Here is a 27,338-nt window from a genome sequence, read left to right as displayed (position 1 = left end):
AAAATTAAAAATTAATTTCATACAAAATGTATAGAAATTAAACTTACAAATTTTTCAGATTTTTAATCGGACCGCGGGGGTAATGATTTTTATTTTAATTCCAATTATTTGATCTAAATCTATAATAAAAAATTTCAATATATAGGTACTCGACCGCCTTAATAAAATATGAAAACCATTGTAAACTGTTAAATACCAATAAATCTATTTCTTAAGCGTATTTTATAAAATAAATAGAAACTTTATATAGTATTATATATTTTATTACATTTTAAACAGTCAAAACTCAAAATAATATTATAATATTTATAGTACTTACATAATTATACACATTTATTTTATGGTTTTATTGTACATAACCTATTCTAATTTTTAAGTGTAAATCGTAGATATTGTAGCAGGCATCTATCTATAATAATAATAATGTATATAAGATATACCTATTACGCCTTAATAAATAGGTAATATTTAACTATTTATATGCGATTATTTGACGATGATGTATATCATATTAATATATTTTATTATTTCATACGATTTTATTTTTCTTCGATAACTGTGTACGTCGTGTATTATATGGTAATATATTATTACATGTATTAAGTATAATGTATATTTATATACATACATTTATGGCGAAATACTCTGTAATCTATACGGTTTATTATCGATTGTTTGTTGAAATATGGTATTATAAAGAATCCCTAACGGTTTCTTTTCTATTTTATATATTAAAAATATAGATGTATAAATAAAAGCAAAAATAAAAAATAAAAAAAATAAAAGGTTTTTTTACTAAAAAAATGCGCATTTATTTGCCTATGTGTATATGCATTTTGCGTATAAGACAACAAAATAACGTAAAATATAAACGTTATTCAAAATAAAGAATAAAACATATGTAAGAGGAGATAATAAGTACAGGGTCAGTACTTTCACTGCTTAGAGTTTCAGGTCAATCTATTGTAATATATTATAATATATTACGATTCATATGGCGCTATCTATTCAACCCGGCTTCGTTCGTGCAGTGTTAAATAATCGATTCGTTTATAAATTGGTTTTTTTATTAAAATTTAACTTAATTTATAATATTTATAGCTGAAATGACAAATAAAATGAAATTGAAAAAAAAAAGAGTGATTTACTCGTAGGCTCATTTTGTACAACGTTATGAAAAAAAAATTGTTAAATTATTTAAATGACACGCTAAAAACCCGTAACCTTTTAATACAAATCCCCCTCTCCCTCCCCTCAGACAAAAAAAAATGAAAAATCAGGTGATGTGGTGACACTTAGAAGAGTATTTGGAACATGTCTGTGAAAAAATTGGAAATAAGTTAAATAGTGTCGTCACAAAATTGGAACATAAAAAACGCCTGTTCTTCTTTTATATATATAAGGATTACGATTTATATGGCATGATATTATGTGTTATGCAATTGTTAAATCTATGAATATATTTTCTTTACATAAAAGTGGCATATTAAAATAAGAAACGATTACAAGCGATGAGCATCATGTATAATAGGTATTGACGTTGGCAGGTAAATGGTTAGGTAAGTAATAACCGAACTAAATGAATTTAAAATTATTACAGGTTTTTTTTATTGGTTTATCTGTATGAATATTTAAAAATTATTTATCCGCTGACGTCCTCAATAATAATTGTGTATATAGACTATAGAGGTACCTACATCGTATAAACTGTAATGATATAATTGTTATTAGGCATATTAAATGCATTTATTTATTTGCTTGTTCATTGGCCCGTCTTTATAAACGTGTAAATCTTTCAGCCAGGAGATCGATCGAGATGACCAGAGTAAGAGCAACCGACCCGAGACCGTGTCCAAAGTGCGGAAAGATCTACCGTTCGGCACACACGCTCCGCACACATCTGGAGGACAAACACACCGTGTGTTCTGGATATAGATGTGTACTGTGCGGCACGGTGGCCAAATCGAGAAATTCGTTGCACTCGCACATGTCGCGTCAACACCGTGGTATAAGTACCAAGGATCTACCCGTGCAACCAATGCCGTCCAATTTCGATCCGGAACTGGCGTCAAATCTGCTGCTAAAAGCTGGAGTCAAGGTATTAAAATTTATAAATAATAAAATATGTAATTTCTATTGTTGCTTTTCAAGCGTACTTTACTCGAAAATCGTCATCTTGGAGCTGGATATTTTAAACGTACAACAATTTAAAAATACATTAATTTTTAATTATGTTAAACTATACGTTAAACTGTTTTATAAATCATAAGCATTACATTAAAAGTTTATAAATGTTTTGAGACAATATTTTGAATTACTTTATTTTACAAAATGAATACTCGAAAAAAAATGTAAATATGCTTTAAAAATTACTAAAATTAAAAATAACCTTTTTAAACAATAATTAAATTTTAAAAATAGGGATAAAAATAAATGTTGTACGAATTATATATATATATATATATATATATATGTTGGTTATTTAATAAAAAATCCGTTGCCCTATAGATGACCTCTAGATCGAATTTATGCGTTATGTGTGGCGTTTGGTAGAAATGTCTATAGCATAAATATAAATAAAGAAAAAATGGCATAAACAAACATTTTTACACTGTGAAAATATTTGGTTAGTTTGATATTTACATAAATAATGTGTGTGGTATCAGATAATCAACTATAATAATATACGCGCAATGTAAAATGGTACGTATAATAGTATAATACTATATTGTCTTGAACATTTACAAAACCATAATAAACTATTATTTGTAAATTTACCATCTTCAGACTTAAGAAAGTTTAAATTATTATCAATCTGTTTATGCAATTTGTAAATCTAAGTATTTCCATGTATTATGAAAATCAGAGAATGTACTAATTTATAAAACAAATCGAGCAAAATATATTCACATTCATATCCAATGCAAGTATACCTATGCAGTATTTATATTTTAAATTCACCAATATTTTTTACAGTATATTTTATTTATTAACATAGAACAACTAATACTTTTTTATTATTATATTTATTTTAGAATCATATAGATTAATTTAAAGTACCTCACTGAAATTAACTATATTATGAACATAAGTGTATTAATAATTTAAATATAGATTACAGATAAAAATATATTATCTTTATGAATTTTAATTATTTCAATATTCGATTTTTTTTTTTTTTTTAATAAAAGCAAAATTTAAAATATTATAAATTTAATAAATAAAAAATATGGATAGAACATTCAGTAGGTATTAAATATTATTTTCAATTATTTGTTCTTCGACTTTATTTTGCTAAGAATTATAACTAAAATATTACAAATTTATCTTATTTTAAACCTACAAAAAATTAACAGCAACATCTTAATGTATAACAACTATTCTTGTGTAATTTTAATTTTAATATTTTAAAAAATTATTAAATATTCAATTAAATATTCAATTACAACTATAATATTATTCACGATTTTATTGAGTCCCAACATTTTTATAATATCGTTGTTACAAATGTTTTGTCTGGATATAGGTAGGTACTTACTATAGTACCTACTGGCTACTAAGCACAATAGATTTCATGTCTCTGTATTTTATCTGTTTTATGTCGCAAGCGCGTCAGGGACAGTAATAATTATTATTTTATTATTATTTATTGTTCACTGTTTAGTACAGAGGCCCCCTTTTCTACCGTTCTTGATTCTCAGTGTTTCCGAAAAATTAAGGACGGGACTCTCCTTTTTATTACTTGTCCCGTTTTAAACCGTATATAATTCCAGAGAACGGAAATGCGAGCGGTCGCTAAACTCTACCGCTGGCCATTTACTCGTTTCACATACGGTGCGTTTTTATTTTCAAATGGTTTTTTATTACAATGGTTGGTCTCGATTACGTCCTATTATTAATGTTATCGATAGCAACCAAAAATCACATACTTTTTAGTTTTATTTTACAAAGAAATACCACAAATTATTTTAACTATTTAAGCATTAAAAAATTAAACACAGGCATACAAAAATAAGTTAGGAAGCACTATTTTTTTTTTAAAAATTCATGCCCAAAATGAAAAAAAATTATTTATGTTTACCATAAAAATAGAAAATTTATTTTGACAAGTAAAAAATATCGAATTCTCATAGAATTATTGTGATAAGTAATTATTTGACAGTTATTAAAAATATATTTTTTTATTTAAATACATATAAATAATAAATTAAACAGTTCACACTTTTAGTAGGTAATTATAAATTCATTATAAAATGAGCAGTGGGTTAACTTGGTGCGGATTTAATCTATTAAAAGTGAGCAGTGTTGTCCTGTATTTTTATCTAAATATAAGTATGTGGTTTTTGGATTCAAGGATGGTATTAAACGTGTTATCCATGTTTAGACCCGGAATACTACGAGTTGAACAGTGCAAATTGGCACTAATTTATGTAGTTTTGAAAAACCACCACAGGTGGTTAACGGAGAATATGAAAAAGATTTCTTTTTGAAACAGTATAATAAATTTAAATAGAAGCTGCTTCATGTGTGACATAGGGTAGGTGGTGAAATTAACGCTGTCCTCGTTGGGAAACACGGAAGTGTATAAACACATTGGACACACACGTGTAATAAGTCCCATACAGCTACCCAACTTTAATACTAAATAAACTAACCGGGAAAATTGTAAGTTCCTCGAAAATAACATGCATCATATGTAACCGAAATAAACTTACAAAAAGACTTTTCACTTCGTGGTCATCCCATGATTGTTCAAATGATACCAGACAAATTGTAAATTGGTTATTCAGTATCATTTGGACAAAGTGGTCAGCTTATGGTATAGTACTATAGTGTGAAGTAAACCCCTACTTCCCATGAAACATATTTTTTAAAGTTTATTTGTGATTACAAAAATAGTTAGTACAATTAGTATAAGCCAAGTCTATTTTGGTAGAAAACACAATCGAGATCGTATCCCCCTAATGCACGTCCGATGATTACAGGTATCGCCGGCTGAATTACGGGCAAGAGCTTCGCCAACAGACGCGGTCACGACCAGTCACCGGCGCAGCGACGGCAAGCTAGACTTGCAGTCGGCTAACAGCAGCGTGTGCGGCGGTGACGACCCCGAGGACTTAACCGTGAACTCGTCCGGTCACCACCACAATCACCATAACAACAACAATAACAACCATCACCACCAGCAATACGGGAACAACAACAACAACCAACAGCGGTACAGCGAATCACAACAACAGCAACTGTTGCAGCAGCAGCAGCACCATCTCCACAACAGCGGTGGTGGCAAGTTTCCCACGGCCATGGACTTGATCGACAATTACGCGCGAGCAGGCGGCGGTGGGGGAGGCAGCGGCGGAGGTGCTCTGTCACCGTTCCTGCCGGCTTTTGCGGCTTGTGGCAAAGACTTGCAGCCGGGTGACAGCAAGATCTCACCGTACAACAACAAGGCGTTCCTGGACTCGTACCTCAAGGCACTGGTGGAGACCAACCCACCGCTGTTCTACGCATCCAAGATTGCCGGAGACATGATCAAGCACGAGATCGCGCCCGATGACGCGGATTACTCGTCAGCGTCCGACGAGGACGATATCGATGAGGATGACATCGATGAGGACGTCGATGAAGACGTCGACGACGAAGACGACGACCGCCGTCGTCGGCGTGGGCACAGCAACGGTGGCGGAGCCGGTAGCGTCAACGACACGCCATTGCCGCTGCAGGCCGGCAAGAACTGATCGGGCAAATCCGCCCCCAATCTCTCCCCCCTACCAGCAGGCCCACCCAATCTCACTATCAACTCCGCACTACCATCTACACCGCTGCCGTTCATCGGTGCGAGAGCGACGAAACACAAGTGTAAAAAATTTTAAAAAAATCAAAAAAAATTTAGAACTTAGGCCTTTTAGTTTTGAGTGTATATTGAATAAATCCGTGATTCTTCGTCTGCGGGGCGAAAGAGAGAAGAGAGTACGTACATAAAATATTATTGTAATATTATTATTATCATTATTATTATTATTATTATTATATAATAGCTATAAAGTGTAGCGGTCAGTTAGGTCGTGTGTTTGATGTATTCACGGACGGAACTACCTGTATCGTAAGATCTAAAATTTATTTTTTTAAAGACTTCATGAATGTATACGTCAACGGAAATTCTCGGAGGACAATAATTTCTAATATTATACTTACTAAGCAAATTCTATCATTAAACACGGTACAACATTTATTGATGATTTAATGCCACAGAAGACAACGTAGATCTATTTTCTGATCAGGTGTTTTTTTTTTATTATTATTATTATTATTAATCAATTTTTTTTTACGTTTTTATTTATTTACGACTAGTCATTAAATTGTTTAACAGTCTAACATAGCAGTTCAAACATGTTTGTTCCTAAATGTTTTTATCAGATTTTTTTTCTTTTCGTTCGTGCCATAGTATATAATATACACCTAAATAATAATATGATATTTACGAAACCTTTTATGGGTTAGACTCTCTCTAATATTATATAGATACCATACCATTCCTCTTCAACTACCTCAATCGTAGATGTTAAAATGTGTTTTTTTGCTTACGCCAAGTAATAAATCGATCACAACCTCTTAACACAAGACTTGAATTATATTGTTACATATATAATATATTTTTTCGTCTTTTAAAACATGCCATATTAAACTTGTTAGTTAAAAGTAGGTACACTTCCTAACTATAAACCAGTATTAATAAAAACAACTTTAGTGATGCAGCAAAGTTATATTATTATATTTTTTTTGAAAACTCGTAGTACCATTATTAAAAAAAAACATCCCCTATGAGTTTCATTTTTTTTATTTATTTATTTACATATTTATTTATTTATCTAATTAAACACAGTATTGCTGTATGTTGACCCGTTTGTTTTAAAAATGTATTTCAATGATAAAATTGCTAATAGTATAGTCTGAAGACTTCCTCATTTCATGTGTTCAACAACAATATAATATATACAATACAATATAAGATAAATGATTTCATTTTGAACTAGAAATATTATATGCAAATGCATTATCTTAAATCAAATAATAAAAAAAAACGTATAATTTTATAATATAGTTCTATAGAACTTAAAATATTATGTTTTATATATACGACTAAAATAATACTACTTTGATGGTATTACTATTCTATATGTATAAATTAATTTATAATATATATACAAACAATTTATAAGGCTCAATGTATATAATATCGTGTTTTATTGAATTATTATTTTTAATTATATTTTACACGTTTTTTTTAAAATAGAGTACAAATCAAAGTGCAAAATTAGCATTAGTTTTTTTCAAGCGGTTAATAAACGATAGCCGATTTGAAATTAAATTACAAATCTAAACTAATTGGGTTTCTTTTTACTACGTTATAACTTTATAAGTACAATTTAAATAATAATATATAATCTTATCAAATATAGTCAATACAACTTAAAGTACAAACATAAATGTTATTTTTACTATTAAAATTATTTTAATGCGTGTTATTACTGTATACATAGTTTTTAAAATAATGTACCTATCAAAACTCTGAACAAAGATATTGTATTATTTTATTCTTTCTGTATCTCTCTCAATCGAACCCAAGTGCAATAATTATTTAACATCATAATATCTTTATTATTTATTTATATTAATTTAAACAAAACCGTTAACAAAAAAAAAAAAAAAACAATTTAAAAGTTCAGCATCTTGGTTGTACAAATGTTATGTGTATTTCTGTTGATAATTCATTCATTTTTATTAATTATTTTTATTATTATTATTTTTTTTTTTATTATTATTAATTGACACTAGTCATTGATTTCTTTCATGCCACTCATCGAACAAAATAATAAAACAGCTTGTTGACCAATGAAATAATATTATGAAATATTTACTTACAAACTTAAGTTATTAATATTTTATTCTTTTTTTTTTTTTATTAAGGTCGTGGTCATTTTTCCTAATTAGACTGATGAAAGGAAAGACTGATGACACTTTATGTATTTTTATTTTTATGTTTTACATTGAAAAATCTGAAGTGCCTCGCATTATTAATTATGTTAGTAGATAGGTGGTTGGGCACAAACTGAACAAATTTTTCCATGTATACATAACAGTTTCTCATTATTATATTTTTTTTCATTTTAATAATTTACCTCAACAATATACTAATTATAAAATATAAAAGACTACCATAAATTGAAGCATATATAATATATTTTAAAAACAATATGTCAAATAAGACTTATTATAAATTAAATTAAAATAATGTATAAATCATTTAAACTGAGTAGATAAACAATTTAATAATATATTTTTAAACTTAAAATCGATAAGTTGTATCTCTATTAAACACATTATTAAACCAAGAAGTAGAACAATGATTGATTAATATTTGAGTTATTTAATTTTTTTAAATCTTTTTTTTTTATATATATAACACGTTTTTGTACAGATTTATATAAGCCTTCAAGATTTTATTGATATGTAGGAAAATATTTATGCATACCGATTATGATGTTATTGTGTAACGTAGACTGGTGCTTTAACAATGAATTGCAATGTATAATTATTATTATTAATATTATACTCAGCTCACAATGTAAAATTAAACCAAGATTTTTTTTTGTTTTGAGACTCAGTGAATTGAGTATTTTATTTTGTCATATGTATAATGTATATACAATGTTTTTTCTTTTTTTGTTAATGAAAGTTTAGACCAGGTAATTATTATAGTACAAACATTTTAACATTTAAGTTAGATAGTATCATGTTTAATTTTAGTTGCTAAGATTTGTTATGCATAAAATAATATTGTCAACGATTTTTTTTCTTTTGTAAACCTGAATAAGTAATTCTTTGTATGTTGATCAAGTGCCATAATATATTTTAAAATATTATAATCATATAATTTTTTGAAAATTAAAGAAAAAATCAAATGGAACACTTGTACCTGTAATCAATGTGTCTTTAAATTTTAACTGTTGTTAATATAACTGTATTAGAGTATGAATCAACAGCTTATGATCTAAATTGTTAATCAATCGAACTTCATGATTTACAAAAAAAAAAAAAAACTCTTTTTGTTAGTATAAGCAATCACGAGACATAATATCACACTAAATGTTTTATTTTTATCGAAACAATTGTCAATTATCATGTTACGAGAAGTAAAAGATTACTTAAACAGAGATTTAGTCGGGCCGTGAAGATTTTGTTTGTACAATTCTCATTCCAGACCATACTCTGTCAAATAAGGGCTTGTTGGTTCATACTTAGTGTATAATATTGGTATTAAAAAGATACCAATTATTGTGAAACATCAAAACATTTAAAATCACACAATGTATAAAGCGCTCTTTTAAAAATAATTTTCTTTATTTTGTTTTGTTTTTTTTTTTACATGCTACTATTAATCTTTTAAAAATACTCGCTGTATCAAATATTTTGTTTTTTGTTCCAACATCTTTTTTCATTTTTTAAAAACAGATCTGCTCTGCTCAATTTGTTAATATATTTTATTTATAACGTTTGGTTTTTTTTTTTTTAAATAATTACAGTTTTAATTTTTAATTGTATATGGTTTCTTATAATTAATATTATATTTACTATTATTATTATTATTATAATTATTAAATTTTAAAGGCCTTGTACTTAAAAACAAAAACAATACGATTAAGAAAAACAATGTACAAACATTTTTAGTAATTTCAAATGATAAGCGGAGACCAGTAGTTTTAAAATGATAATCATAATGAAATTGACAATGTTATGTTTTATTGATTTTGTAAATTGCAACGTTAAAATTGTCTTACTCATCAATATCGCTACCAGTCAATGTTCCTAATTATTTTTATGTATTTTATTATTTGGTTTTTTTGAACGTACTATACGATGCCCGCTGAATTCTTGTTGTCTTCTAAAAAGCTCGCTGGCCGCTGTTTATTATATTCTCTTTGTTTGAATTCCATCAAATTGAATAATCATCGATTGTTAGTGTAATAGCATTGATACCTATTGTATTTTAGTTAAAAATAATGGGTTGTCTTTTACCGCAAGAAACGTTCAGGGTTTTTTTTTCTTATTGACACATTTGATTGTCTTATACACACGTGTATGCTCGCGCAGTGGTGGGCCATTCGTCGACCTTTTTGTTGAGTATCATCTCTCTGTGATTATCATTTAAATCGTTTTACCATCAGCTTATAATACCACTTGTGGTTGTTACCGCCGTATATCGGTTACTCGATCCCGATGTGTGTTACCACGATAATATAACATATACTATTATAAAAGTCTAAGTTGGACCACTATCATCGGCCATCGCGTCTCACCCTCCTCCCATAATCGTATTTGAATAATCGTTTCGTCATATGTGTGTGCGTGAGTGTGTAACTAGTTGTCTAAATTATTGTTTTTAATAACACTATTTACGAAAAAAAAAAAAAAATTAAAAATAAAACAAAAAAACAATTAAAAAAAAATAATATATTATATAGCGAGTCACGTGTTGTATAGAGTTTGAAAAACCAATAAAAAAAAATTATTTTGGTTAATATTTACTTGCTTATTATTTTAATTATTATTATTATTATTATTAAGTAACTCTTTAAGATTATGCACACACGTTATTGTAGTATATTACATAATATAGTATGCGTGTTGTAGTTTTGTTTTATATTTATTTTCGTAGTGTACCTGTTGGATATTCGTCTCTTATACGCGCCCTGGGCCTTCTCCCCCCTCATTGTTGGTTATCTGTTAGCCTCATCACCCGTTCGTTCACCATCCCACAGAGTTGAATGTTTAAATTTCATTGAAGTTTTTATTGTACCATGACTAAATTTTTTTATTATAATTATTATTATTATTATTATTATTGTTTAACAATAAAATTACCGGTCAACGCCATTTTGTCGAGCAGCAGTTTGTTTTTTTTTTTAAGTTAAAATTGATTATTATATTGTTTTATTATGTCGTGAAAAAAGACAAAAAAAAAATTGTTTTTCTAAGTGCCTTTAAATGTACTAATGTACCTGTGTGTGTGTGCGTGTGTGTGTACACTAAGTACTACTTATATACATTAAAAAAAAATCAGTGCAGGTAGTCATACGCACCCTTTAAACTGTTTTTTTTTCTTATTTTTATATTTTATTATTATATTATTATCATTATTATTATTATTATTATTATTATTTATGTTTTAGTTCAGATCATACTGATATATAATGCACAATATTATTCGCCTTTGTTCAGAAAATAATAATTATTAAATATACAATAGATGTTAGTAAAAATCGAATTTATAAATATTGTTTCGAGAATGAAATAAATATCGTCATACGCTATAATATAATGATGTAATAACTATTTAAATATTATTGTCCTAGAGAGCGTTATGTTTAAAGTAACATTGTTCTGTTACAAATAACGGTAAAAAAATTTTAATTCCAAGAAAATGTGTGTACTTTGTGTAAAACATGTAGATAGTTTTAAAAAAATATAGTAATGTGCAATTGATTTCAGCAGTTAATAATAATAAAACAAATATAATTTAAATTTAAACCGACTTTTGTTTATTTGTTGTTTGTCATTTAGGCACAACTATACCCATTTACTCATTAAGTGTGGCTGAGAATACACACAAAAAAAAATATTAGATTGAATGTCTCAATATTTTGAGTGAAAAAAAAATACTTGTTTACGATCGCGGATCGATTGTTATACATTTTGCAGAGCGAAACGAATATATTGGTTTTCAAATGATTTTAATTTGTTGTGTATGTTTGTCATTAGTCCAATGTGGAGGAACTTTTAGTATTTGCATATTTGTAAAAATAATATTTATTAAAAGGACTATCAGTACTAAGAGTACTATTTGATAATATTCGAACGTCTCTGTGCTTTTATTGAGTATTTTAGTATACAAAAGCACCGATTTACACAATTACCTATATTGTATTGTATGACGACGTTTTTATTTTAAATGCTATTTATTTCTAATATATTCTGATATTCACATATTAAGTAAGCCTTATATTTTAAGTAGGTGATCATCGCCTAGTGATGGTATAACTATTTTATGTTTTTTTAGGTAATTAATATACATATAATATAAATTTTCATAATTTTGACGAATTGTGTCAAAATTAAAACTATAACAGTTGTTCAAATGTATATAAGAAAATAATGCAGACCTCTTTTTAGTATTTGTATACCGATATTGTAACAAGTAATGTGGCATTAAATTTTTTAGAATGATTCGGCAAATAAATTATTGTCGATTGACATTTATAAAAAAAAAATTTATAAATTTAAAATCTCTATAAGTAGATAGTTAAAAAGAAGTCAAAATGTTTAGAAAATTATACTATATGTTGGAAATTCGAAATTCGGATATAAACATTGTGAAAATTCCAAGTATCTCTACTTTTATGGTTACCCATATTCATTTTTGAATTTTTGAACTTTCCCGGGTTATTTTGAAAATTATTGAGAATTTTTACACCACTGAAAATTCTAACTATCTATAATTTTGTACTATAAATCACCCATAAAGTATAAATTTAAAGCATTATTACGGCCCCAAAAGGTAATGACAGACAGAAAAAAACCTAATTTTAAAAATCAATACATTCAACTGCTCTGCTCAAAACCTTAAAAAGGAGCCTAATATTTTAATGATATTCTTTTCTTAGCTTTTCGTGTATATGCATTATAGAACTACATATTTTTTTGGTTTCACCACTATCGGATTTGGCTTTGCATACTAAAAGTAGAAATATAATTAATTTGAAATAGGCAGTAACGAGAATATTGATATTGAAACTGTTAATAGGTACCTACCTGGTTATCTAATAGTTTTTTTTTTATATTATTAATAGATTTTTTGTTAATGAACTAAAAAATTGCTATTAAGCTAAATATACAACGCTATTAGATAATTCTACTCAATTTAGAAGAAATAAGTCTTTTAAATATAAAGTCTATTCGACAGTTGTGATTTGTGAAACAGTCAATCATTGTTGTTTATTATACTCGTACAGTCGTACATGTACATCTATAATAATATTAATATATAATATATCTATAACAAAAAAAAAAATAAGACACTTAAGTCCAGTAGATATTTTTAGCCAATGAATGTTACTAATAATTTGTAAAACATGAGTTTGAAAAATAATTCAAATCACAAAACTTAATTTACGAGCGTGATTTTATCACCCATTCAATATCACTTTGGTTAAGTTAGACTCCGGTTAGAGTACTCGAATAATGGTGTAATTGTAGATGTAAAAGAACAGCACTACACAAGCGACTGGTTATTTCAGCACTCTAGGGAAGCCAAACTCATAGAGTATTGCATTGGATGCAATCTTGGGCTTCCTTGAAATCCACTAATACTTACCATACCTATGTTTTGTCTCGAACTTTTTTTTCATGAGTTATTCAATCGTTACAAACTAGTGTGGACTTACCTTTTCGAAAATATTATCAGTAAATTTAAAAATAAATATAAATATATAAAAATATGTATAAAAAATAACATGTAAATTAAATTGTATTTTAGATTTTTAGCGACGGGATAAATAAATAATGCACTGATCTTCAACTTTAAGGGTGGTTTCTGATAGCACAAGAATAAATTTTAAAAAACGAATAACTCTAGAAACTTAAAATGTTGACCAAATGTTAATATGATTATTTTGTATACATGATAAAAAGTTTGCTCGCGGAACATTATTTGGTGACCCATAAACTAGGTTAATCCAAGTATAGTACCTGTTATAGGAACTATTTAGACTGAAACTCATTTTAAGAGTTACAATTATAAGTGGACAGTGGTTGTTATTAAAATATAGTTATAATTTTTAATCAAATTTTAAATTAAAACAGAATGGTTTATGGCGAATTTTATTATTTATTATAATAATATCAACATTACTTTTGTTAGTTTTAAAACATAATTAATTATAACTCATAAATAAAAAAAATATAAAATAACTTGATTCAAAATATAATTCAAGGAACATTTAAATTAGAAAAAAAACATTTTATTACAATTCAGCTCTTAAACAAAATAACAAACTTAATATCTGTTTAGATTAAATAATCATCAAAAAGTAGCTACTTAAATAACAATACTTGTAATAATTAGGTTATAAAATAATAATTAAATTAATCACAATATGAAAGTTCTTTTTTGGATAGAAACTGATACAATAAAAATAAAAAGTTAATGAAATAAAATTGTAATATTTGATTAAAAAAAAAAAAAAAAACTTAAATACTTTTATAATATATAAAACAATACTAGAGGTACATATTAATAATATAATGTATTGATAAACATTTATAATATTAAATAATTAACAACTGTTAATTAATGTTGTATAATAACAAATATTTTGAGTATAAATAAGTCTTGGATTTGATATCTGAAATTGTAATTAAATTATAACTATTAGATACTATAAATATGATAACCATGAAAAAATAAATTTACACTAAGCACTAAAAACATTTTAACTCCAATAATTAAATAATAATTTTTTTTTTCTTATAATTTGATCATTAAAAATTAGGTGATCTTTCAGTGAAAACCAATTTAATATTTGTTATTTTCTTTTACAATTTTAATAGTTAATGAATACCTAGTTGAAAGAAATTTTTTTTTAAAGTTTATTGAGGATCTACTTATTGCTAGAATAACTTACTCTAATTTATAACTTCTTATAATCCTAATGGATACTTTTGGTAGAATATTTTATTTTTAGGTTATTTGGGATAAATTATTATGTTTTGAATTGAAAATATTAAATTAGTCCATATTACACTTTTATTTTACTATAATTTCATAATAGAAGGCTTAAAATAACAAATTGCTATGATAATTATTAAGTATTAATAAATGAATATTAAACAATTAGTTATATTTTATAAATATAATAATGAATATCAATAATTTCTATAAAGAAATATTAAGTTATAACTTAATAAAAAAATATTAATATCAATTAAGTAATGTTTTTCATTTTACCATGGGATTGGGTTTGAAGTCTTAGCTTTTGATTTATTGTATCTTGTAACAACAGACTTGAGCCACCCAACTACAATTTTTTCAAACTCTAAATCTGTGTTTATTTGTGGAGCATAACATTCTTGGACAACTCCTATAACACATACAAACAATTTAAAAAAAATATTCTAATTATTTGAAAATATTTTAATATTTTAAAATATGTAAAAATCAAAAAATCTGCTTTACTTTTTAGTATCATAATCAAACATTTATCACTAATTTTAGACAATTTTCCTTTTCCTCTGCCAGTCCATGTACATTTAACTGCATATTCATCAGTGATAAATCTTGACAACGCTCGTACTACATGATTTTTAAAAGAATGACCACCAATTGTTTTAATATAAATTTCCTATCAATAATAAAAAAAATAAAATAGAAAATTCTAAATTAATATACTTCATGTCATTATTAAAATACTAAACTAGTTTAGGTCCAAAGTCAAATTTGTTCAAAAATATACATTCTTCTATGAATTTTAATTCATCTGGACTGTTTATTGGAAACTTTTCTAAGAACTGTACATCTACATTTTTGATTTGTGGTAGTTTCATTTTAGTAAAAAGTTTTTTCAAATCTTCCAATTTTGACAATACATCGTTTAACATCAATTTTATATTTATTTCATTATTATAAATTGCATTTAACATATTTTTTACATCCAAATCTAATCACAAAAGAAAAATTTTCAAACATAATGTTACTTATACTTCATATATTAAAATGTATTTATTAATACATTAATTAAGACAGATTTAAGATTTTTAGGGAAAAAAAAACTATATTTACCAGTAAGAATAATGGAATTATCAGTCTGAATGTCAGTTGAGTTTGGAGTATTCATCATTATCGACCTTTGGCTAGTTGCCATCCCATCATTGGACATATTATTACTCTACAATTAACAATAATACATAAATAATGTAAATAATTAAATTTTTCCAAGGTGACTTTCTAATCCAATGTGTGCATGTCAGGTAATTGGGTGCCGAGTATGTGTGGTGATGGTAGTGTAATGAAATATCAGAGAGCCACTCATGCAATTCTATGTTAATGACTCTTATAACTTGCTACTTCGTTTTTATATAAGCGTTTAAAGTTAGAATTTTGACAAAATCTTGAAAATTCATAAATTATTTTGTAATTAGAAATTCATAACAAAGCATGTAATACATTAATTATTAATATTTAACTATTATAATAATATATATTTATAGTTTATATTATATTATATAATCATAAACTTTTGAGTTAATAATATTTTAGAATTCTTAGTATATTACTGCCAGTGGCGTATACAAGGGGGGACGCAGGGATCAAATCCCCCACATTGGCTTTTTATTATTTTTTGTTTTTGCTTACATTTACAGTATGCACTATAATGTAATATTTAGTGATATCATGATCTATCGAGCTATTGAATTTTGACAATTTTGTCAATACTGAATAGCATTATAATTTTATTTGTAGCAAAGTAATGTTAATTTAGTTGAAATGGCCAATGACGACTATAATTAAACTTTATTATAGCTTATCTTATTATTTTTAGAGACAATACTGTATATATAATATGTATGTAGGCTTGACTAAAAGAGTTATGCTTTCACTATGAATCTGTGTTTAAAATGTTATCAGATATTATCGTCGTTATTAAGATGAGAAATGACTAATGAGATCATTATGGGTACTCATATAACATGAAGTATGAAACTTTGCTTTTTCGGGAAAAAAAAGTTTGAATTTGTGCTGCACCCGTAAAAATAACGGCAGTCTTCAATTGTGTTCATACCACTACCCTGCGCGCATTAACGGCACCATAATAATAGCAACATATTATGTTAAAACAAGTTTATTATAGTCGCGCACCAGTGCTAAGTTTATAAATACCAAAATAATAATAAATTGTAGATACAAAATAATATTGGGTATAAAAATTATTTTATTTAATTCTTTTCGATTTTATAATTCGTACCTGTGGTAAACCACATACTATTATCGTACACAATTATAATATTACATCAGCTAGAAAAAGTATGATTTTATTTTAAATTTTGAACGGAACAAAGATGACGTATTGATTTTACAATGTTTATTTTATTTATTTTTTTGTATATGTGTACGCAAAACTACAAAAGTACTTTGATTTTCAACTTTGAAGGTGGTTTTAAATAGTAAATCGGATCTAATTGCGGTACTTAAAAACATTCAGAATTTAAAAATTTTATTTATACTTTTTTTTATAATTGAGGAAAACAAAATCAATAAAAAAACCTAAATTTGTATGCAAATCTAATTTTGGACAAAAATCAATTTTTTTTGTGTGTATAATTCAATAACGAATAATTCGTAATTGAAATTTACATAAAATGTATTACTTTATACAATCGTTTTCCAATTACGATCAAATATTCAAAACAATTCAACGATTTTTGATCTAATTATAAGCATGAGAAATTTTCAAGTTTTTTTTTTCTATAAATGTCGATAAAAAATTATTTGCAGTCAAAATTCTTGAAAATTGAATATAAAATTACACATAAGTTGTTCTGATATTGGTATAAAAATATTAATTTTACATATTATGCATTTAAAGTTAGAATTTTGACGAAATTAGTAAAATTCGCCTAACTGTTTTGAAGTTAAAAATTCATAAAAAAAATTTTCGGTTTATATCCAAGTATCCCACTTAAGAAAATTCAATACAAGATTTCTCATAAGTAGTTTATACTGGAACCATAAAATCTAAAAAATACATTATTATTTTTTATAGAAATTTTAAGTTAAAATTTGGTCGAAATGACTTATTTAAACAATAAATATAATAATGTTAATTATTTTAATACAGAAATTTTAAAACATAGTTCGTGGACACTTGCAACTTTTAAATTGATAAATTATATTATTATTAATTTTATTATAAGTATGGTAAATCTATTTTTACTGATTTACGGTATTTACTATTTACAGTAAGACGTTATTAAAAATTGTGTTCTATAAGTTAATAATAAAGTATAAATACTATTATAATAATTAAATACTAATAATAATAATAGAATAATGAAACATTTTCGTATTATTAAAAGTAAAATAAATAACTTTAATAATATTGTGTGTATTAAAAATATCATGAAATTAAATTTGTGATATAGGTTACAGACCGTTTCCACTCAAAATCGTTATACGTATACGGTATACAACAGTAGATAAATAATTGAATTCAAATTTATAACACCCATAATACTCACACCTGATTTACAAACAAAGCGCTTCCACCTTGCCTACCTCTTTTTTCTCTTCAAATTTTAGAACATTTTTCAATAAAATAAGTTTTTTAATTATCGATAAATTTTTTTTTATTTTTCATAGAAATACACAATCTGTTAAATATTTTATTTTACAGTAAGTTAAAATTTTAATTTAAATCAGTAAATCAGTATAACTAGTAAAAATCAATAGTCATATCACATTGGTGTAATGGTGTATTGTGTATAACAAAAATAAACCATAACAGTACGTATTCTAATCAAAATCGTCGACATTTACAAGACTTTTTTTATGATGAGACTGACGTGAAATTCAATGAATAAAATACTTTAATATTTTTAAAATTAAAAAATCATGAAAATAAACTGAAAACCACATTGATTTTATCGGAGAACAATAACATTTTGTGGCTATATTATTTATTCTATAATCTAAACATAACCAAAAATAAAACTAAGATTATATTAAATTTTATGATCATTGTTCAACTATTGAACTATTCCTATAAACTACCTATATTAATTTATAAGCATTGCATTAAACCTAAATATATTTCTTGAGATATAGAGATCAAGGGGCTTTATTCAATATTGTTTCTAATTACAAATTGAATGTAGTTGCCGGTTGGTATTGACACTATTTATAGACAAATACAATTTTCGAATTGTTAATACAAAAAATTTCATCAAACCAAAAACCTTGGAAATTTAGTACAGGTTACTCATAAGTTGACATTAACACAAATAAAAAAAAAAACTAAGATAAATCTACAAAAAAATTTAAAAAGTGCTTGAAATAAGAATTTTAACAAATTTTGTTAAAATCGCGAAAATTTTACAAATTATTTTGTAGTTAAAAATCATACATAAGGTTATTTATAAGTTTTGAAACCTATTTAAAAATTTGTTTACCAAAAGTCAAATTAATTTCTTATAAACGTATGAAGCTGAATTTTAGCAACATTGCATATTCACTGATATAATAACTATTTCCCTCAAACATGTTTTGTTATTTTATTTTAATTAAAAATTGCATTTTAAATTTTCCATTTTTTAGTTGTTTTTTTTTATAGATGTCGATAAAAAAATTATTCGCAGGGTAAAAATGTTTGAAAATTTAACGCAGTTTCTAATAATTTATTCATTTACTAATTAAATGATATAATTACAATTTTTTTTATACACATTTAAAGTTAGAACTCAGATAAAATTCATCAAAACATCAAAAATTACAAGTTATTTTCTTGATATTTATTAAATGGAAAGTAAACTTACCATTTTAATAGACAAATATTATTAATCAAATTAAACTAAAATGTGGGTGGGTGATATTTAATTTTGGAAAAGGACTGTATTATCGATATAATTTATAAAAATAAAATCATAATTATTAAAAACTATTCAATTTCTGTTTTAAATTTCATAAAAAAATAATATTAAATTGCATTAATAGATGATCAATTAAAACAAAAAAGGATAAATAAATTCTCATGATGTAGCTCCTAGTTATTTCAATTAAAACTATTAATTAATTAATATAATATAGTTATGACTTTATGAGGGTATGTTAAATTTAGTAAGATAATGAATCAAAAGTTATGACCATCAACATTTTCAAAACATCAATACTAAAATCATAAAAAAAGTTATCATAACCTACCTCTACTGATTGACTTGAAGAACATGCATTGTTCGACGTACTAACATTCATGGGTTTTGATAATTGGATCTTTTTATGATCAACCTTTGTCCTTATAATTGGTGATGTTTCTGTTGAAGAAGATTCAACTAATACAAATAGTTCATGCCAAGCTCTCACATAATCATCTTTAAAACATTTAAAGTTTTGTTTAGTTAGGTAAATCCTAAACACTAATTCATTTTACAAAATAAATTGGATTCAAATATTTATTAGACGGGTATTACTCATATAATATTAGCTTAAACCTAATTTAAAGACTTACCATATGGTCTATTGACAATTATTTTGATTTCACAGATTAACCAGGATGGATCTGGAGGGTGAGCTCTTATTACATCTTCGCTAGTAATGTTTCGATTAGGAGGCCATAGACAATAAGTTCCATTTGGATTTATACTATTTTTTTCTAATAACCAATTCATAGGTATTACACCATATTCATGGGATCTTGTAAAGTAAGCCACTACCCAATAAATCTAAAAAAATTAATAGTTATTTAAATAATAGACTAAAGCCAACTAATTTATATGTTTATAAAACATTTATTAATATTGTACTTCAGTACAGTAGTTTATTTAAGGAAGTTTACTCAAGGAAATTTTATGTAGTTTAATCTGTTAACTGTGTTATTTTTACTAGTATATATTATACAAAATATCAACAATTTAATAGTTATCCTTTTGGTAATAAATAAAAATATAAAATAATTGCTTACCTATACTCCGTCCAGCAAAAGAACCCAACCAAAATCAGTTTTTCTGCTCATTCCCCAACAATAACTAGCTATAAGCGAACCAGTTTTGATAGCATTGTAACGCGGAGGGATGCGCAGAATCGGGGCGTTCTCTCGCTGAACAGACTATAGTTTAGGAAGAAGTGTATAATAGAAGTAATTAACAATTGTTAACTAGTAACAACCAACAAAGCAGGGCATACAACAATATTAACAGAGTATAAGTATATGTAGGTACTATATTCCATACAATATAGATAAAATGGCGGGAAGACAATATTCTCAATCTGTTTTTCACATTTTTTTTTTCAAAAAGTTCTTTATTAGAAATATTATTAAGAATATAATAAAAATATGTAATACTATTATTTTAAATATATATAATAGTTACTATATGGTTCACAACCCAGTACCACGCTGCTCGCGGCCCATGGGTTGGGAACCGCTGATGTAGAGGATGCAAGTATTTTTTACTAAATTAACTTACAAAATCTAGAGTTAAATATAAATTGTTTGTTAACTATATCAATACTTATAGCTTGAGCTCAGATTTTTACATTTAATACATTTTCATGGCGAGTTGATAAATTAATTTAGGGAAATTATTTATTAGTTTCAAGTGATTTTGAATTAAATGAGCTTTATTTTAATTTTTATATTAGGTCATGAATATCCATGGCCACTCAATTTTTAGGTTCTACAATAAGTATGTTTTTTCTTATATTTACACAATTTTAATAATTTAGACTGATAAATATATAATTTGTTTACTTATAGACAATTATAAATAAAGTATCTACTTATTAGTTATTCCTAAACAAAACAATATTTGATCCATTCGAAATACCCGAAGTATAATGAATATACTATCGAAATTAATAATTGTATTTATTAAGCCGACTTAGATACTACAGAGTTGCTGAATTGTAGTCCAAATTTCGAGGTTAAATCTGTGTTTATTCGTCGTTTACGTGTCGTGTTAAACAAGTATTTAGCATAGGCAGTAATATATTTATTTAATTTTTTTTGATAGGTAAGTACTAATTTATTACGTTAACTCGTCCTGTGCGTGTATAGACACTAGACAATAGGTAGATCGTATGGTGCACTCTACTCACCTTTTGAATACCAGCCATTTTAATGGTTTGCGTATTGTTGTAGTCCGATTGAAATTAATTACAGAAATCTGGACTCAAAAAACTGTCTCGATCGTTTCATCAACGGTTTTGCAACAGTTGCACACACCGATACACGCGAGGCGCGAATGCGTGAACGTCGAACACTCGCACGTTAGTACCTACCAAACAATACAAACTCGTGAGTCGTCGTGAGTCCAATGTTTTTCTGGTTCGGGCGGGAGTATCGTTTACCGCACTACCACAGTGCGACGGAAATTTTACTTGTTATTCGAAACAAATAATTATTTATAGACGTTGTCGACCGATACTATAACTATATAAACCAATTCCGCGACTATAATTATTATTATCGATATTATTTTCATTGAAACAATTCTATTTTTGATATTTATTGAAGCACAAAACGTTGAAATCATATTGTTGTATAAAATACAATACGTTAGGTATGAGAAAATAATATGATATCGGTTTCTCGTCTTTCAACATTAATTTATTCAATGATGTACCTACTATGTACAACCACAGAATATAACAATGTACAAACTACAAGTACAATGTATTATGTACAAACGTTTGAACATTTGCTATGTTTTTGGTACTCGCAGGTCCGTGCTGGCAGCTCTTATGGGGGACGAGTTGCAAAAATATTTAAGGGCGCCTTAATCTTTTATTATTTAATTTTAATAATTTTATATATAAGCTATAGGTAAAGGACCTTCATTAGATTACAGGATAAAAAATTTTAATTTTGTTAGCTTCGCCGTATTAAAAAAAAATTAATAAATAAATACCAACTTATTGATATTATAAACTTTTATTTTAACATTTTTAAATGAGATGAACATACGCGTTTATACAATAAAACATAATATAAAGGTACTGTTAATTGTTATACATTTATAATTATAACACCTCAAAATGCATCGAACATTGAATTTATAAATATAGTAACATGGCTTATTATTATATTAGGTACCTATAATTAAGAGGCCACAACACCCGCGTATGTTGTATGTTAGTTTTTTACGATTATTAAGTTTTTGAGTGAGTTATGACTTATGACTGTTATGAGCATTTTTAATTTACGCTATGTTATAATATACGCATAACTTGCTAAAATCTTGAACTATCGTGAAAAACCAACATGCAAACACAGAAAATGTTCTTACCATCAAGTTTCATAATAGGCCGATTCACTCTAATTTTTAAATTGACGGAGCTAAACGTGATCTGCTGAGTGTAAATTTGCTATGTTACGTACTTGTAAGACGGAGACAACATATTATGCAAGTGTGAACTAAGAAGGCAGCAAAAACAAAAATTAATATCTTATTTTAGGTGCGGCTAGATTAAAAATTTAGGAATACGGAACAAAACAAAACATTAGGAAGGACTTTTTTTATAATAAATAACAATGTACGAACCATCTATCAATAGTTTTACTTAAAACAATTATATTACAGAGTAAACAAAATAAAACGAATAATTTGTAGTAATTAGAAACTATCCTTTATAAGTAAAAATTTAACATTTGTTTTTAATTTTTCAATTACTAAAATAACGATCAATTGAATTTCGCTAATAAGACTATAAATATCCATGGGATATATTATAAGATATATAATTTAAAAATGGGGCATTTAAGCGTTCCGAAAGTATTCGTCGGGACAACAGGACAGTCTTCTGAAAACAGAACTTTCCCGTATAATTATTATTATTATATATCAACAAAAGTGAATGTTAAATTACTAGAAATAACGTTCATCTATTGAAAATTGACAAAATGTAAATTTACAATATTCGATGTTTCTTGGATGTCAACACGTCGTCGCAGCGGAAAATGCGGGTCGGCTTGCGTTTTCCGCTGCGGATGAAAACGTGGCGTATTACGCCCGTCGTGTATATTAGCTACTCTGATACAAGACTGAATCTTGAATTCGACGGAAAACGCGGCAAAATATACGCGGCGGAATACGCAGTACCCCGGCCTTACAAGGCACACGTCTTGTGATTTGTATTTGTATATTAATTATTAACGCGTTAAATTCCGCTAGCAATATCTACACCTAACCCGTGTCACTGTGTCAGTACTCAGTCGTGTGTCACCACTCACCGTACCAAGAGAAATAATTGTAAATAAAGTGATAATTAAAAATAAATGTAAGAACTGATATAAATAATTTTATATTTTTCCAATCACTCCGTACTCTATAAGAACACGCTGTATACATCAGAAAATATTTTATAATAAAAGATCAAGAGGTAACTATAATAATATGACATATATTATAAATTTATAATATTATGGTATTATTGTTATCGACGACGAAGTCATTTTGGGCAAAGAATAAACAAAAATAAAAGCTATTTATATCCAGAAAAAATCATTTAATATTAAATGGATACCCATTTATAACTGTGAACGGTGTACTGTATAATGTATATTATGATTATTATGTTATAACTCAGTAAGTCAATAATATACAATATCATATTCCTATCAATTATGCTTCCGTATTTCTTACCGAAGTAGCTATGTTTAAAACTTTAAACTTCAACTAAGTATTCAGTTTTTAAACTCTTAAAATCTTAAATATAGACGTAATTTTCATGGGGGGCGCATAACGCATTGTATTTTTCTTGGAGCGTATCGTGCATTCGTGAATCTGCCGGTTGCTCGATGTGCCAGTACAGCCAATATAGGTCTGATTACTCGTTAATACTTATGATTTATGAAATATCTAGATACTAGATAGGTATTTAATACACTAACAAAATAAAAATGATGGTCGATACTCGATGAAACGATAAAGATAAACCATATGACATATACCTAATTTAACTAAACATTTTATAAATTCCTCATGATTGTTCAATGTTCAGTTATATTGTATAATGTGTATCTAGTATCTACGAGTATATTGGTAATTACTAGTTACTATAAATTAGGATAAAATGAGATTTCTTCGGCGTGCAAGCTAATTTGTTTATTTTCTTTATTATCAATAACTGTTATATTATGATAATTAAATTGATTATTTTATTAAATAATTAATAATAATGAATTAATAACAATGGTCAATGATAGGTACCTACCTGCGTCTATGTCTACGTCTATCGACAGTCGGACACTTCCGACTTCGTTAGGTATAGCAGAACGTATAAATATTTCGTCTTTATTCATGTACACAATATTATAAATAGTAATACCAATACATACACAATACGTCACCAAAGTCAATATTGCTATAATTAATAATATGGAATATTCATTCCTATAAAATCATTTTATTTTAAATTTAAACAAAAATTAACTTGATTTTCAAAATATTATATAATATTAAGGCTCGGATTTAAATGCCCTATAAAAATATCAAAAAAATTGCCCTTTACAAAAATGTATTTATGACCTAAAAACTCAACAGAAAAATAGCCCCAAAAATGAATTTAAACATAAATTTACATTAAATAATTTTATTATATAAAAAAATTGTGTATTCATAAAATAAATAAATATAAAATTCAGCAAAAATAAATTATGTAATTACCTACGTTTATAAATATAAAAATGAGTAAAAACTTAAATTTGACAAAAATTACATTTTTATTTCACTATATGTATTACACATTTGTACTGCAAATAAATATAAATAAGTTATATAAATGTAATGTATTTTATTTCATTTAGCGTTATGATTGTATATTGTTATTTGTTATGGTCATTGGTCACTATTCAGGTTGACAATTTAAACACTTCACGGCATTGTAGAAGAAATGCCGCTAGGCACTAATTATTTTGTTCTTTTGATTTTGAAAATTTAAAAATGCATGTTATCATAAATTGTAATCGAGGTAATTAATATTTTTATTTTTTTTTTAGCTTTTTTATTTATACTTTATAATTTTTAATACTTTTTTTTTAAAAATAATTTTACTATTTAAAATATAATTTGTTTCATTAAAAACTCATATGGATATATTATATAATTAAATATTAATAAATAAATCATATTAGTAAAATACATATTTTAAATTTGTTTGCACATATTTATATTTTATATACATATTTTGGTTTCATAAATACATATAAATCCGAGCCCTAATTATAAGAAATTGATTGTAAGAAACGTCCTCAGTTATCATTCATCATGTCATAAGCAAAATTATTTAATAAATATAATATTACAGTTCATAAGTCAGTATATTTCTAATGCCATTTAAAAATGAAAATTCTTTAACATTTTTATTGACTCAACTTTCGATGTATCTCATATAGCTAGAAATAAATTAACGTCTTTAAGTGCAATCAAAATTATTTTTGCTTTTTCACCCATGCATTATTTGGCTTTATTTATTTATTTATTTTTTGTGTTTAATTATCAATTTATTATAATAGTTTTACACTAAGGCGGATGTATAGAGGTGTAAACACTTTGATTATAAATTGATTGAAAAAATATGTATACCAATTACCAGTTGTGATTTTCACTGGGAGCGCGGCCTAACCGATGAAGGCTCATAGTGTTCATATTCTTATATGAAAATACGATGCACAATCCTTGCAAAGCCATACAAATATAACATATCAATTAAAATTAAATAATGAATAACTTAATTAATAACTTAATTTTGATTAACATAAATCTATCTTTAATAATACAATTGTTGATAATTACCTACATTTTTTGGGTGAATAGTGATTTGTTTGTGGAGCAAACATAGACATGCTAATGCTATCTATTTGTATTATGATTATAAATTACAATTTATTGTAACCATTATCATATTATTAAATATTAATTAAAGTAATGGTTAATTTGTTATTTCTTTGATTTGCAGATTTGCTATCTCTGTTTGTTATGAATTTTTGTAAATACATAATATTTAAAATAGGTACTATTACTATGTACTATTTTCTCTATGGAAATATCTATCAAATGTATGTGTACAATAACAGTATTTACATCATGTTATCCTAGTGTACCAAATTTTTGCAGTATTGTTATTCATTCAAGTTCTTATACAACATACTATTTTTGTACAAATGTGGTTTGAAATTTTTTTTTTTTACTTATTTAGTATGCCTTTTAAGTGTTTTGTGTCTGGGTGTAATTCTGGGTTACCCAAACAAAATAAAATAAATAAACAGCAGGGAATAAAACTGCAGAAGACGTATGCTTAAAGTAAGAATAAATGCTAAAATGCATTATGTACCATACAAACTTTAGTATGTTTGAGCCTTCATCGGGTAGTCAGCACTCTCAGTGGTGTTACAAGTGGTATACTTTTTTCGGCCCGCTATCACAATGATACAACTGATACAAGATAGAAAGTGTTTACACCTCTATATATCCACCTTGTTTTATACATATTTAAGGTATCAATTGATAATATA

General features: G+C 26.3%; 2 protein-coding genes across 2 annotated transcripts in view; one reads left to right on the top strand and one right to left on the bottom strand.

Annotated features, from left to right (window-relative positions):
* LOC132928026 (protein abrupt-like) overlaps nucleotides 1–11,589 on the top strand; it is a 28,243-nt gene extending 16,654 nt beyond the window's left edge. The window contains exons 7-8 of the mRNA XM_060992583.1: nucleotides 1,800–2,098; nucleotides 4,986–11,589. Coding sequence (XP_060848566.1) covers nucleotides 1,800–2,098; nucleotides 4,986–5,738 — 1,052 coding nt within the window. The 3' untranslated portion in view covers nucleotides 5,739–11,589. The remainder of the gene's footprint in view (nucleotides 1–1,799; nucleotides 2,099–4,985) is intronic.
* Nucleotides 11,590–14,171: 2,582 nt separating this feature from the next.
* On the bottom strand, nucleotides 14,172–22,123 carry LOC132924634 (uncharacterized). The gene is made up of 8 exons (XM_060989054.1): nucleotides 21,923–22,123; nucleotides 20,334–20,547; nucleotides 20,030–20,196; nucleotides 15,896–16,001; nucleotides 15,532–15,773; nucleotides 15,293–15,458; nucleotides 15,065–15,197; nucleotides 14,172–14,462 (listed from the first exon to the last, which is right to left on the bottom strand). Coding segments are annotated over exons 1-8 (1,047 nt in total). The 5' UTR covers nucleotides 21,941–22,123; the 3' UTR covers nucleotides 14,172–14,461.
* Between the last annotated feature and the right edge of the window lie 5,215 nt (nucleotides 22,124–27,338).

Source organism: Rhopalosiphum padi, chromosome 3 (genome assembly GCF_020882245.1).
Source record: "Rhopalosiphum padi isolate XX-2018 chromosome 3, ASM2088224v1, whole genome shotgun sequence".
In the NCBI taxonomy this organism is placed as follows: Eukaryota; Metazoa; Arthropoda; class Insecta; order Hemiptera; family Aphididae; genus Rhopalosiphum; species Rhopalosiphum padi.
This window is presented reverse-complemented; position numbering and strand designations above follow the sequence as displayed.